The 14,528-nt window shown below is 57.6% G+C and overlaps 2 protein-coding genes across 2 annotated transcripts in view; one reads left to right on the top strand and one right to left on the bottom strand.

The window, feature by feature from the left end:
- Positions 1 to 3,162: 3,162 nt before the first annotated feature.
- On the bottom strand, positions 3,163 to 5,756 carry TAF11 (TATA-box binding protein associated factor 11; the record flags this gene model as incomplete). Its single annotated transcript, XM_084276092.1, has 5 exons — positions 3,163 to 3,637; positions 4,345 to 4,441; positions 4,903 to 4,990; positions 5,244 to 5,383; positions 5,553 to 5,756. The coding sequence occupies 5 exons, from the start codon at positions 5,754 to 5,756 to the stop codon at positions 3,507 to 3,509; spliced, it is 660 nt and encodes a 219-aa protein (XP_084132218.1). The 3' UTR covers positions 3,163 to 3,506.
- Positions 5,757 to 7,125: 1,369 nt separating this feature from the next.
- ANKS1A (ankyrin repeat and sterile alpha motif domain containing 1A) overlaps positions 7,126 to 14,528 on the top strand; it is a gene marked incomplete at its 5' end in the record, with an annotated part of 90,305 nt that continues 82,902 nt past the window's right edge. The window contains one exon of the mRNA XM_084275846.1: positions 7,126 to 7,334. Coding sequence (XP_084131972.1) covers positions 7,126 to 7,334 — 209 coding nt within the window. The remainder of the gene's footprint in view (positions 7,335 to 14,528) is intronic.

The raw sequence follows: 14,528 nt of genomic DNA, 5'->3' as shown, positions 1-14,528 counted from the left end.
AGCTCCCTATTGCCTCAAGAACAGGATCAGGATAGCAAAGAATTCTGCCAGACTTCTTTTTCCACCACTAATTCGTTGTGTCAAGGCAGAATCAGTGGTGTATGACCCTGAGTCTAGTCCATTCTCACCTAATCCTGCAGAGTTTGACTTCACTGGTGCAGAAACACAGAGGAATATATTATTTCATTACAAAGCACTGTTCAATCATTCTTTAATTCTTCTGTCAAAGATCAGGGGTGAAGGAAGCTGGTTAAATCACAGGGTGAGATGAATTGTGCATGTTCTTTGGTCTGTGTGTTGTCCTCAGCCATTGTGTGCCAGGGTCACCCAGTGGGGAGAGGGGGAGCGGTGCTGGTCGCACAGGGAAATAGCTGCCTGCAGTCCTGTGTCTCTCTATTGACACTTCAGCTCGTGCCTGGTCTGAAATGTCTCTTGAGGGGCCTGTCAGGGGCTGGGTCAGGAGAAGGGTGCTGATCAAGCCCCCGTGGGTGGAGGCTGGCACTGTTCACTGCTCACTGTGGGGTGGGTTGAGTGTAGTTTTGTGTTCTCACCTCTTCTGGAGCCACTTCCCCGAGGAGGAAGAAGCCTCTCTAATCAGTGATTGACTTAATTTATAGTGACGAAGCCTCTACGAGTGCAGAGGGCAAAAAACCCTCATGAAATCTGAAGTAAACACTAATTTTTATAAATATATAAAAGGAAATGTCATTTGTGAACTGCAAGAGCCAAATCCAGTCCTGGAGACAAACTGGCTGGTGGTTTCCTTGCTTGACTGGTCCAGGCAATCCCCACGTGATGAGCTGGGGAAGGGAATGGCTGTGAGAAGCTGTTCTGGAGGAGGACTCGCCCTGTCTCCTGCCAGAGGAGGGGTGACATTGAGGTGCCGTGTTCTAGGTGCTGGGGAAGGTGATATGGGATTCTCCTTTGTGGACCAGATTAAAACCTCCCTTGTCAGGAAAGGCTAGGTAACCCTTACTTGTGGCTTCCAGCTGAGTGTGTTCCCCAGAACTGTAATTATTATTCTGTTTTTCCCCCTACATAAGCATTACTCCAGTGAAATGAGTTTAAGGCAGCACCAGATGCTCATCCTGCTCACTATCCAAGGAGCATCATCTGATTTATAAGCCACGATGAGCTGAGGCCTGGAAACTGCATGAGAGCAAGTAACTCAGGAGTTCAGTTTGGTTTTCTCACCATGCTCTTACCTCCCTGTCCCTCTGCCTGGCTCTGGAGCTGCTGAGCGCTTCCCCTTGGCTGACACTCCTGAGATCCCTTGAGTTGGGGTGTAGCTGCCCAGAGAGCAGGGATGGGGTTACAGCCTGAGGCTGGATGGAGTTACAGCCTGAGGCTGGATGCAGAGGTGCTGCCTGTGGTTTGTGGAGAGCTGAGTGAATTCCTTTGTGGCTGGCAGCTTTTGCTTTCCACAAGAGGGATGGTGATTAGAGTAACTGTCACTCAGATCATCATCTGAACTCTGCTCTGCTCCCTGCCAGTGAAGCAGCTGTGAGGGACGGGTTAGTCCTTGGGGCAGACAGGGTGGTGGAGCCGGAGTTTCCCTCCCAGGCCTCTGGGAGCTGGCAAAGAGCTCAGGGGAGGAGCACTCACCTTGGGTGGGAGGCTTCACGCTCATCACCCACCTAGCCTGGGCTAGCTCCAGTGCTTGGAGACCCTGAGTCCTGCCAGCTGCTTTCCCCCTTCCCAGGGGAGGATCACTCCTCACCCCCCATAGACGAGCTTCCCGTGGTCTCTGCAGCACGTTCTGGGACACGTCCCCTGCTCAGCACAGCCCTGGGCAGGACAGATTTGTGCTGCTGCCTCTCAGCTGCCCCAGAGCAGCCTGTCAGGCCTGTTCCCAAGAGGAAAATGCACTTTAACGTTTCCTTCAGCAGTGCTGCCTCCTGCATGGAAGGATTCAGAAGTCAAAGCCGGGCTCTGAAATGCAAGTTACCTTCTGTAGTAGATAAAAGTCCTCCTGGGAGCAGCTCTCCTAGGGAGAGGGAAAGGAGGTAACGAAGCATCTGTGTCCCTTAAACAACCCTGCATCCCCAGCTCACTGTAAGTACCATTAGGAGCTGCCCCAAGCCCGTGCAAGCAGAGCTGGAACTTTGTGTGGCCAAACCTCTGTGCTTGCTGCCTCTCCCAGTGTGAAGCAGGAAGCACAGGGTGCCTGCCCCAGGTGGAATGCAATGGAATTGGTGCTGGTTATTTACTAATTGCTTGAAAATGGGAGGTTTCTTTCTTCTCTCTCAATTTGTCATGACTTGTTGTTTGAGTAGGTGTCCAGCTTCATCTCCAGTAGGCTACAAAGGCTTTGCTCAGACGTGGTGCCTACTTGCAGTGTCACCCAGCTCCTTCCCACTCCCTCCCGTGGGTGCAGACTGAGCGGAGCTGGGGCCAAGCTGGTTCCAGCAGCTCCAGTCAACTGGTTTTGTTTCAGATCCAGTACCATGAAACAACCACCCCCCATCCTTTCCATGCAGCAGGGACGTGGGAGAACAAATCCTCCTCCCTCTCCAGGGATGATGGGCAGCAAAATTTACACTGTAAACTTCTATTTAAGGACTTGTAAGTTACAATGACTTTTAACCTTTGTGTAACTACACCCCCTGTTACCCGAGGAAGAGCACGTGGCCTCGGCCTCTCACACTGAGTCAGAAGCGCTGCGCTCGCACTGGGTGCAGCTGCACTGGAACTGGAGCTGTAGGCAGCATTGGAACTGGGGTGCAGTGTGTTATTCCCACTCATTCAGTTATTGGTTCTATGAACCATGAAACGAAATTAAACTTGTTAACCTCCTTCCAGCCTCATGGGGTGGTTTTTTCCCCTCCCCAATCCCTTTTCCCTCCACCTCCCCAATCCCTTTTCCCTCCACCTCCCCAATCCCTTTTCCCTCCACCTCCCCAATCCCTTTTCCCTCCACCTCCCCAATCCCTTTTCCCTCCCTCCCTGCAGTTTGCAGTCAGCTCCCCCAGCTGAGCCATGACTGAGCCCAGCAGCTTCACCCTGCATCCCCGTTCCCTTCCTCGCGCTGATGGAACAAGCCCTGCCCAAGGCAAGGAGAAGCTTCAGGAACACGTTGGGGTTGGTTGAGGCAGCTCCTCCCGTTCTGCTCCCCCCTCCTCCGAGTCACCCCAACACCATCACACAATTAGCACTTCCCAGCATGGCTAAAAATACAAGTAGTTTACTGTACAAAAGGAGAGGCGCTGCCGGACGCAGACACCACCCACACCCAGCACGACCAGGGGGGTGAACACACTGAAGGCCTCTGGCCCTGTGCTGTGGAAGCAAGAGGAGCCTGAGGCTCTGGCTCAGGGTTTGGCTCCTGTGCTGTGCTGCCAGCACCGCTGCAGCCTGGCGGCCAGGCAGCCTCCCTCCCCTGGCTGAAGCCTGCACATGATGCTCCCCAGGGAGCTTCAGGCTCGTGGCTCTGCCTTGAACTGTCCTGAGGTTCACAGCCTGAAGCTTGTTTGAACTCCCCTCTTGTCTCGCTGCTCCCGGGGGCTTCAGTGGAAGATGATCTTCTTGTACTTGGAGTTGGGGATCTGCCCTCGGGACTTGAGCCTCCTGACCGCCTCCCGCATGTGTTTGGGCTGCAGGGGCGGCAGCTCCCCCCACTTCTCACACACGTCCAGAGCTACAGCAGAACACCCGGAGTTCAGGAGAGCAGCAGAGCTGAGCTGAGCCAGCCCACTGCTCCCTCAGCTCTGGTTTTTCAAGGCAGCAGGTACCCTCTGTGTCCAGGGTTTAAAGCACAGGACTGGAGCTGCCCAGGGCACAACTCCAGACCCAACCCAACAGCTTTTTACACCCCTCTGCTACCCCAGGCTGTGCTGGTTGGAGTTGTGCAGGAGCTGCTGAGTTAAAGCTGCTGCTCCAAAGGCAGCCCCAGGCTGGGGGGCAGCTGGGGGTCTGTGTGCAGCAGTGACAGGAAGGGACAACCTACAGCACCCTGACAGTTCTGTCACTGACAGTGTCATTCGCTGCTCCTGCCAGGGACATGAAGCAATTAATAACACAGAGCAATTAATAACACAGAGCAATTAATAACACAGAGCAATTAATAACACAGAGCAATTAATAACACAGAGCAATTAACCACAGCAGCAGAGCTGCTTCCCCCAGCGCCCTGAGAAGCAGAGAGAGCAGCAGTTACACCGCAGCCCCTGGGGAACAGGGAGCCTGGCCAGGCTGAGCTGTGTGGGCCGAGTCTGGCTGACACCAAACCCGGCCCTGCCGCCTCTGGGCCGTGGGGCGTGGGGGCTGCAGGGGCGGGTTCCCCCCTGGGAACCACAGACCGACCCATCTCAGCTCCCAGCCTGTCACTCCGAGTCTGCCACTCACCTTCCTCCACCACCTCCCCGACAAAGACCTTGGAGATGCCAGACATGGCGATAACCACGTTCTGAGAGACCGAGGTGCCGGTGATGGACTGGATCAGCTGCAGGGGCAGAGAGGGGCAGGCAGAGAGTGAGCTACACCCAGCACTGCTGACACGGCTTAACTAACTCCTATTTAGCAGCTCGAGCCTGTCCAGTACCAGCCAACAGCTAATGAATCGCTTCAGAAGTAGGTCCTGCAGCCTCGGGGACGGGCTGGCTGGTGAGGTTTTAGCTTCTCCAGCTCTGTGCTCTGGACCAGCAGTCACATTTCCCTGCTGCTTCACGGCCCCCAGCCCACCCCCCCTGTTTGAAGAGCAGCTCTTATTCACACCACACAAGCTGTGTGAGGGCACAGAGCTGGATCTGAATGGGACAAACTGCTCTGAGGACAATAGTCTGGGCCACAGGGGCCAGCTTGGGTCCTGCAAGGCCCAGGCATGACTTCTGCCAGGCTTAGTAAGGTTCAGCTTGCTTACTTAGCTCAGGTTCCTGACTACAGTCAGTACTGCAGCAGTCGTACCCGTTTAATGGCAGCTTTGGGGAAGGCAGAGCGGCGATACATCTCGTAGCGATTCAACTGCTCTTCAGAAAAGGAGGAGACCAGGATCCTGGAGGGGACAGAACGAGCCGCTGAACAAGAAAATAAAAGTCTGAAGCTCTTAAGGCCGCAGCAACGGCCCTGCCCAGCCCTGCTGCCAGCCCAAGCCTTCTGCAGCCCCAACGGGGCCACGACAGGGCCCCTGGAGCTGGGATCTGTAACACAGAACGGCTGGGCAGGGTCGGGAGGGGTCTGGGATGGAGCCGTGAGCGCAGCCCCGGGCAGAGCCCTCCCGAGCACCAGCCCCCCCCCCCGGCACTCACTGCATCTTCTGGATCTCGTCCTCATCCACCTTGTGCTTCTTCTCCTTCCGCTCCTTCAGCTCCAGCTTCACCTTCTTGGCGGCGGATGGCTGCAGGCTGGGGTCCTCCCCGTCCACCGCCTCCCCCTCCGCGCTCCTCACCTGGGCGAGAGCGCAGCGCTCGGCTCAGCGGCCCCGCAGCCTGGCCCGGAGGCCCCGCAGCCCGGCCCCGGAGGCCCCGCAGCCCGGCCCGGGCGCCCCGGAGGCCCCGCAGCCCGGCCCGGAGGCCCCGCAGCCCGGCCCCGCTCCCCCATCACCTCCCCGGTCTCACCTCCCCGTCCGGTGCCTCCGCCTTGAGCTCGCCGCGCCCGCCGGCCTCTCCCGCCTCGCCCTCGCTGGCCACCTCCGTGCCCGCCGGTTCCTCCTTCACCCCCGGTTCCTCCTTCACCGCTCTGCCCTCCCTCGCGGGCGGCGGCTCCTGCTCGTTACCGGCGGCGCCCAGCTCGTCCCGGGCGGCCTCACCGGGATCCGCCATTGTCGCGCCGTGACGTCGCTCCCTGATGACGCGGCAAGGACGCGCCGGGCGGTGCCTGTCGCCAAGGCAACGGGCCTGCGGGGGAGGCGTGAGGCCGGGCTGGGGCGCTGGGGACACTGGGGGAACTGGGAAACTGGGAGCACTGGGGCAGCGCAGGGGCCGGGCGGCGGGCAGAGGCTGCTCAGCAGCTTTACGCGTCCCGCTGTCACCCAGCGGGCTGTGACGGGCTTTGCCGCACACAGGGAACCAAAAGCCACCCCCGGCCCCGCTCCGGGGGAGAGCGCGGCCCCAGCTGCGAGCCGGGGCTGGTGCCATCCGAGCCGCGTTGGAACGAGCCATTGGCCGCAGCTGGGTCGCGCTCCCGCTGCAGCACAGGGTTCTCTGCAGAGCCGCTCCCGGCGCGGGTGGATGCGCAGCGTGCGGTGGGAAGCACGGTGCTGCCCCGCAGGCTTCCCCGTGGGGAACAGCTACGTGAACATTCATCTTCATAGTAACCACTCAAGAGGGAAAAGCCTGGCAAAGCTATCGCTCCTTTACACGCAGCTTCCTTTATGTGCATTCCTCTCGTGCCCATCCCCGAGCTGTCTCCTGTGTTACAAGCAGGGGAGGCGAGGTCGGACCAAACCTGCGCGTTTCCCCCTGCAGCACCCACTGAGATCCCAGTTCTGTTATTCACAGAATCCCCTGAGCTGGAAGGGACCCGTAAGGACAATCGAGTCCAACTCCCAGCTCCACACAGCCCAGCCCAGTCAGAGCTGCACTGAGCGCATCGTCCGGACGCTTCCTGCCCTCAGCCCAGCCCGGGGCTGGGACCCCTTCCCTGGGGAGCCTGTGCCAGCCCCGACCCCCCTCTCAGCACAGAACCTCCTCCTGACTCCCAGCCTGACCCTCCCCTGGCAGCTTCAGCCCGTCCCCTCGGGTTCTGTCCCTGGTCCCCAAAGAGAGGAGAGAGAGATCGGCGCTGCCCTGCGCTCCCCTCGGCCGGCAGCCACAGACCGGGGCGAGGTCCCCCCTCGGCCTCCTCTTCTCCCAGCCGGACACCCCCAGGGCCTTCAGCCCCCCCTCGGGCTCGCTCTCCCTCTCTCATTTCCCCTCCAGACCCTTCCCATCCTCCGGCCGCTCTCCGGCCGCTCCGTGTCCCTCTTGTCACCAGACCTGCACCCAGGGCCGAGGCGGGGACGCACAACGAAGGGAGCGGAACCGGAGCCGGAGCCGATCGGCCCTGGTGAGAGGGACCCGGGGCGGAGCCGCCCGCTGGCCGCCCGGGCCCGCCCGCCCCTCAGGCCTCGCCCCGGAAGGCCGCTGGCGGGGAGTGGCTTGGCGGGAGGCGGCGGCGGGCGGCGGCGGCCGGGCCGGGCCGGGCCGGGCCATGGGGAAGGAGCAGGAGCTGCTCGAGGCCGCCCGTACCGGGAACCTGCCCGCCGTGGAGAAGCTGTTATCGGGAAAACGCCTCAGCTCCGGTTTCGGTGGCTCCGGGGGGGGAGGCGGAGGCGGAGGAGGCAGCTCCGGGGGGGGAGGCGGCGGCGGCGGCGGCGGCGGGAGCGGCGGTGTGGGGCACCCGCTGTCCAGTCTCCTCAGGTGAGCGCGGCCTGCGGGGGGGGGGCGGGCGGGGCTGGGGGCCGGGGGGCGGCTGCGGGGCCGAGGGGAGGGAGGGAGCGGCGGGGATGAGGAGGGGGCTGTGGGCCTCTCGCGTAAGGGGGAGGCGGTGTGGGCTGGGGGGGCTGCTGGGTTGGGGGGCAGGTGTAGGGCGAGGGGCTGGCCGGGAGGCTGCGGGGCGGGAGGGGCGGGAGGCAGGGGGAGCGCGGCTGCGCCCCGGAGGGGTGTGTGTGAGGGGGGGGGTGTTAGAGTTGGGGGATGTGGGGATGCGGTGCCGTAGGGCCGGAAGAGGGGGGTATGGGCCGGGCAGCTTCAGGGGCTCGGGGAAGGGGCTGGCGGGTAGGGGGCTGGGGGCCCGGCGGGCCGTGCGGCGGGAGGCGGGGGCTGCGGGGCGGCCGGCGGGGGGGCTCTTGGGTGTTGTGGGGCAGGCAGGGAGCCTGGAGACGTGGGCTCGTGTGGGCCGGGGCTGGGGCAGGCAGGAGCCGTGGGGATGGGGTCTGTAGGGGTGTGGGACGAGGGGACGGGGGCTGCGGGGGAATGGGGGGTCACAGCGGGGGTTTGGAAGTGTTCTTGGGGTGCGGCGTGTGGGATAAGGGGTGTTCGAGGGCCCTGGAGCGCGGCGGTGCGGGCTGGAGCCCCGGGGGGTGTGGATGTGGGCTGTGGGCGCAGAGGGACCGAGGCAGCCGGTCCCCTGGCTGTGCGGCCCGCTGGGGAGGAGCTGGGGGCTGAGGGGATGGATGAGCCGTTACAGTGGGCTGCGGTGGATGAGGATGGGCTGGGGGAGCCATGCTGGAGGGGGGCTGGCAGCTGAACCCCTTAAGCTTGTGTGCCCCGAGGAGAGCAGCAGCAGGGCCCCGAGGGCTGGGAGAGGAGGCTGGTGGGGATGGTGCTCCCAGGGCTGGGCGATGCCAGCAGTGATGGCATGGCCCGGGGCTGCGACTGCTGCAGGCTACGCGCTTGCGGATGCTGCAGGTTACCTGGCTGCCTACTGGTTTAACTGGGGAAGTGTGGCCGGGGTGCTGGCAGAGGCTGCTGACGCTGGAGGCAGGAAGCGTGTGGGTTCCCACAGCCGGGGGAGCTGCTGGCTGAGCTCCCTGGGGCCGATGTGCTGGGGGCTGCACCAGCAGATGGAGGGCACAGTCCTTTGCTTTAGCATCGAAAGCACCGTGCTGTGTGACTTGCTCTGTTTTGAAGCTCTCAGACCTTTGTTAGTCTGCTTCCCCCCCTTTTTTTTTTTGGCATCTCCCAAGGAAACCGCTTGCTGGTGCATTTTTTTGGGGAGCTTTTTGCCGTTTTAGCTTCTCAGCTGGAAACGCTGGTGTTCCTGTTCCCCGAGCAACTGGTTTATATTGGGGCAGGGTGAGGAGATTTGGGTCCAGCTCTGAGTGATGCTGTCACCACACGACCTGACTGTTTAGAGGAATATGACTTGCCCATTTGTGGCCAAATTGGATCCATTTTTCCCTCCATGTAGCCTTGTTGGAGATCTGTTGCTGTGTGTGAACGGCAGCGACCCGCTGACACGGGGAGCTCGTGCTTTCCCAGTGCGTACGTTCGCTTCTCTGGAATGTAAATCTGCTCTCAGGTCAAACTTTATTCTTCTCTTTTAATATATGAAACCCTCTGAGCCCTTGTTTCGAGTGGGGAAATTGCTCTGACCACTTCAGGCTTGTCTAGGGTAGAAGATGGATGTACTTGCGGGGTGTTTAGATAAAGTGGAGAGGGTCAGCGAGTTAAATACACACCACGAGTGTTATCAGGCTCCTGTTCGAACAGCTCGGCCGCGCTTTCCGACAGCGTGTGGTGATGGAGGTGACCCTCTTCCCCCTCCCCACCGGGGCAAGACACCGGCTTGTGATACCAGCTGACTTGTGGAGTGGGCAGGTTGTTTGACAGCTGGTCAGTGAGCGTGAGGCGGGATGGGGAATGGCAGAGCCACCAGTCCCAGCCTCCACAGTCATTAACTCAGCTTGTCCTTAAACATCTCTCAGTCGACACTGTAATCATCCCTTTCTCCCTCCATGCTTCCCAGTCCCTGAGCCTTTTTCTCTCTTCTGCTGAGTTACAGCCAGGCTTTTCGCCTGTTTCTAATGGTGGTTCTTGTTCTGGCAGCGTGTCATAGAATCATCATAGAATCCCAGCCTGGTCTGGGTTGGAAGGGACCCCAAGGATCACAGAGCTCCAACCCCCTGCCACAGGCAGGGACACCAACCTCCAGGCCTGGAGCTACACAAGGTTGCCCAGGGCCCCATCCAACCTGGCCTTGAACACCTCCAGGGACGGGGCACCCACCCCTCTCTGGGCAGCCTGTTCCTCACCACTCTCTCTGTAAAAAACTCCCCCCAAAGATCTAATTATCCCTTCCTTCAGCTTTAATCCATCCCCAGCTCCCCCAGCCCCTCTCCCTGGGGGGTGTCCTTAACTTCCTGCGTGGAATCCCCGCCGCCGCATCCCTGTGCTGGCAGTTTGTGTGTGTGGCTGCCAGTTGTGTGGGGAGGAGCTGGGCAATGTTCAGAACTTGTTGTTAGAAGCTCAGGCTCCGTGGGAGTCACTGCTCAGCATCCTGGTGTGTCTCTGAGCTGGCCCTGATTGCTACGAGCTCTGCTGAAAGGTCTGTTATAGCAGCAAACATCCTCCTCTGCGTCCCCTTAATGCCACAGGACAGCACTGGATTTTAGGGACAGAGTTCCCCCCACTCAAAAGAGGTAGCTAGGCTAAGTTTCAAAGTGCCCTTTGTGTCTGAGAGGAGAAATCTGGGCAGTTGTTTTCTGCCTGTGTGTCGCCCTGTCTCTGCTGTGGTCTGTTTTCCCTCTGCAGAGAGTGAGATTGACTCTTGCCCCGGTGCCAGGTGTGACTGCTGACTCCTCTGCTCATCCCTTGTGGTGTGTGGTTCCTCCAGAGCACCTTCACCTGTGGATTCCCTGCTTCCCTGGGGCGGGGGGGGGTGTTGCAATAAACTCTCCACAGCAGGCATGGCACTTAATTATAGCTAACCTTACCTTTCCCTACTCCCTTAAAAATAACTTCAAGGGTTTGGAAGCAGGAAACAGGACGTTTTGTCTCATGGAAAATGGAAGATCAGTAAATTAAAGGGATTTGATGGTGTGGGAGGAAGGTAAGAGGTGACAGAAAACAGTCTGTGCAGTGGCCCACCCAACCTTCTTTGCAGCACAGCACCCAGAGGTGCACAACACATCAAGAACAACTTGGAAGTTGAAGGATTTTCTCTTAAATCTTTTATTTTCCTCACCTAACAATGATTAGATGCATTTTCTAAGTTAAACCCAGTAAATACAGACTGGACACGTGCCCAGAGAGAGTTGTGGTGCCAGTTAAGCAGAAGAGGTGATGGAAGGAGGGGGTTGATGGAGATTCTGTGAAGGGGTCTGTGTCAGGGTACTTCAGTTTCAGGGACGTGCATCCTGTGGGAAGCTTGGCTTTCATTAACACTAGAATGTGGGAGCCCTTCTAATGAAGGGTTTCCCACCCTGGGTTGTGGTGAAGCCCATGGTTTGAGGAAGGGAAAAAACACAAACAACTTCTAGCATCCTCTTTTTCTGTGTGTGTGCAGTTGTTTTGATTCCAGCCCTGCTGAAGTTGCTCATGTAATTAAAGGTATCTCCTGGTAAGGGAGCAGCTCAGCTGTCCTCCAGCCTCTGAAGCTCCTTCTGAGAGCAGGGTCATGAGCACTTGGCTGGGCTGGCACAACTCCCTTGTTCCTTCCTCCCTGTGATTTCAGGGCTCTGATCTCCACATGGCATTTAATCCACCCCTTTTTCTTCTCATTTTAAGCCTCGCTGCTTGGACTCCCTGCTCTGAAAAGACCATCTCCCCTTCTGAGATGCCACGTCCCACCTTTTGCTGTGCAGTTCTGCAGCGTTTCAGGCATCTCAAAGATTTAACTATGGATTAGGCACAAAGTGGGTGTTTCCTGGGAGAAACGAGGGTGTTTGTGGGCACGGTGTGGGAAGCTGCACTCCCGTGATGACACCTGCTCAGGGTTTGTCTTGAGCTGGCACATGAATCATTCTGTGCCCTTTTTGTTTTAAAATCATTTTACCAAGAGAGCAAACACTGGGCCATAAAGTCATAGAAGATGTCCCCAGCTGGTTTATCTCATAAACTTAACTGCCCATCGTGTTTGTTACAGTTGAAACGTGAACTTTGTCAAGGCTTTTGTGCTTCCTGCTTAGATCACTGAGCTGAGCCCTCAGAGCTCCAAATGAAACCACTGACTTCGGCAGGTAAGCAGGAAGCGAGCTGGGACGGAGCCTGATAAGCCAGGAGGAGGAGGAAGCACAGAGAGAGAAGTCAAGTCTCTCCCTAGGGAGTGAGTGTGCAACGCTACACGTGTTGGGCAGGAGCATAAACCCCAGTGAGGGAGGAAGGCAAGGGGCAGGCTGAGGTGCTGAGAAGGGTACCAGGAGGGTGGGAGGTGACAGAGGAGAGGGAGGTGGGTGTCTGGCTTTTGGCAAAGCAGATGGTGGGGCTTACAAAGAGGTGGTGGCTTGCCAGGGTTTGGGGTGGGGAGGGGGGTGTCTTGGCTCCCTGCTGCTGTCCACACAGCCTCTGGGATCTGCCTGTGTATTGTGATTGTTGGATCCTTCCAGGACTTGTAAATCTGCTGGAAACCACGTCCACGGGGGGACTGATGTGGTTCTACACCCCCTGACCATAACCCTGGCTGCTCTGGTTTCAGAATGTAGCTCACACAGCAGGGGTGACAGCGTTTCCTGCAGGTCAGTGAGCATCCAGAGAGACAATCAATTTCATGTTAACCTAACTTAGTGCTTCTAAGGAAGAGCAAGTCCAGAAATCAGAGATGCTTTGTGAATCCATGAGGCTTCTTGGGGTTTGGGGGGCACTTCCTCACACAGGCTGCAGGATTTGGATTTGTATTTATTATTTTCTTTTAACTGCTTCTCTATGAAGTTAAAGGCAGGAAGGAACAAAACAATCTGTGGCCTGAAATATCAAGCTGCATTCAGTGGGTTTTGCCAGTAGCAGTGAGGGATGAATTGTGTTACAGCCAAATCTGCAGAAAAAGCTTTTTATTTTCATCTGGTGATGTGAAAAGACTGGAGCTTTGTTGGTGAGAGGGGAAACTGAGGCTGCTGTGGAGCCCCAGATTGCGTGTGTAATCTTGTAAGTGTATCAAGGAAAGCTCTGCTGTGAATTAGGACTGGGAGAAAAGAGGAATCACCCTGCACAGAGCAGAGAGTGTTGTGTGTCTGTCTGTGTGTTGTTGTCATGTGACGTGCGGCCAGGTCTTGTGCAAGCAGCAAGTCCTGCAGCTCTGGGCTGAGACAGTGTCAGGGAACAGCAGCCCAGACTCCAAGGTCTGAGCTCCCAGGGTTGTGGGAAGGGGCAGACAGAATCTTCCTGTGCCACCCCCCAGTGAAAAGGGAATTGCTCTGGGTGTGTTCTCATAGCACGAGGCTGGAGTGGAAACTCTTCTCGGGTCTCTGGCTCCTCTCAGTGCTGGGATTAATAATCTCCCCCACTTTTAGCCTGTGTCCTGTTCCACGCCCTGCCGTGCAAACAGCAGAGCAGGACAGATCTCTCTTTAATTAGATGCCTGCACGCTGGTGCTGCTCAGGGCGCAGTGCCACGGGGTTAGGTGTGCGCTGGCTCTTCTCCTGTGAATTGTTTTCTAAGCACTTTTTAAATAATTCACCAAGGCTGCAATTACTGGCGGTGCCTCTGAAGCCTTTGGTATCTGTGTGATCTTCTCATTCGGCTTTGGAACGTTTTCTTTGCTTGCTTTGGTCAGCAGGACCCTGTGATTAGGGTTGTGTCTGGGCTGTTCTGACCATCAGCTCACTGTGGGACCTCGGCGAAGTCCCATCAGCCATGTCCTGCTTTGCTCACCTGAGCTGTGGGTGATCCCTGTTTTCCTCTGTAGAGGAGGACTTAGTTTTTATGTAGCACCCAGGGCTTGCTTGGATTGTGTGTGAAAATTGTTGTGCAGGTGGATTCCCTTCCTGGGAAGCTCCCTTGGGAGACTGTTCCATCCTGCAGCTTTCCAGGCAGGCTGTGCATGGTCCGAGGTGCCCTCAGAGGGCAGCGACCGGTGCTACCTGGTCTGGTTGGCAGAAAAGATGCTCAGAATTTGGGGAAAGGTGTGGTGGTGCTGTGGGGGTGTGTGTAAGAGCTGAATTAAATGGGTAAGGAGTCAGGATAAGATGTGAATCGATTGAAGCAGCCCTACAGCAACCTGCTCTGAGTGCAGCACGTCGGGTAGGAATCTCTGTTAACTCTGAGTGTCTTAGCTGATTGTGTAGGCAGTGACTCAAACCCTCTGTGACTGATTAACGCTGGCTCTGTAACATAGGTGGGTGTCCAGGCTGAGCTGAATTCTTCTGGCTATTGACTTCCCATCAGTCTTTACCCACGTGCTGAGTCCTCTGGTGTCCTGGGGCTTGCTCTCCGGTGAGTGCTGATGTGTCTGTCAGAGGGTGAGAACACGTTCACTTAATCTTGGCTTTGCCTTGAGAGTTTCTCAGAGGAGTGTTTTGAGGTGCCAAGCAGGTTTTGGAAATGTCCATACGCTCAGGTAACCTCTGGTGCTCCGTGGGCTGAGATGTGGTGTGTGTGTGGGTCAGGTTGTGGTGAGGATCCTGAGGGCATCACAACCCAGGCGGCTGTTGCCCACTGGCAGATGCCAGGATTTGAGTGGTTGCAGTATCTGGGGCCAGAGCTGAGTCAAGGCAGCAGGGCTCCCAGGGTGTTTCTCCAATTGCTAGGTTACACTCCCTCCCAGGAGCATCATTTCACGGCTCTTAGTATTCATCTCAGAAGGTTTGTGCTGTGCCCCATCACGGGAGGGACAGTGAAACGCATCCGTGACGCGCGCTGTGCGGATTTTCCATGCCCAGCTCAGGAGCTGCCTGGAGTATCCTCAGCAGCTGTGAGAAGCCTGAGGACTGAGGAGGTGGTTTGTGTTGGGGGTACCCGTGGGAGCGGTTGGCTGTAGCCACTGATGGTGTGGTTAAAATTGATGCAATTTGCATCTAGGAGACTTCAGGCCTCATCTGGCTGACGCTGGGATTAGCAGCACATTGGTGCAGGGGATTGCTGTGTGTTTACCTTGGTGGCAGAGAGGATGCTCCTGAGACTCGAGTGGGCTGAGTGGATGTTTGTGAGATTCCCTGATGGCTTTTTGATCTGTGTACC

Source organism: Gallinula chloropus (assembly GCF_964237585.1).
Source record: "Gallinula chloropus genome assembly, chromosome: 27".
In the NCBI taxonomy this organism is placed as follows: domain Eukaryota; kingdom Metazoa; phylum Chordata; class Aves; order Gruiformes; family Rallidae; genus Gallinula; species Gallinula chloropus.
The sequence above is the reverse complement of the archived record's forward strand: the minus strand, read 5'-3'. Positions and strand labels throughout refer to the sequence as shown.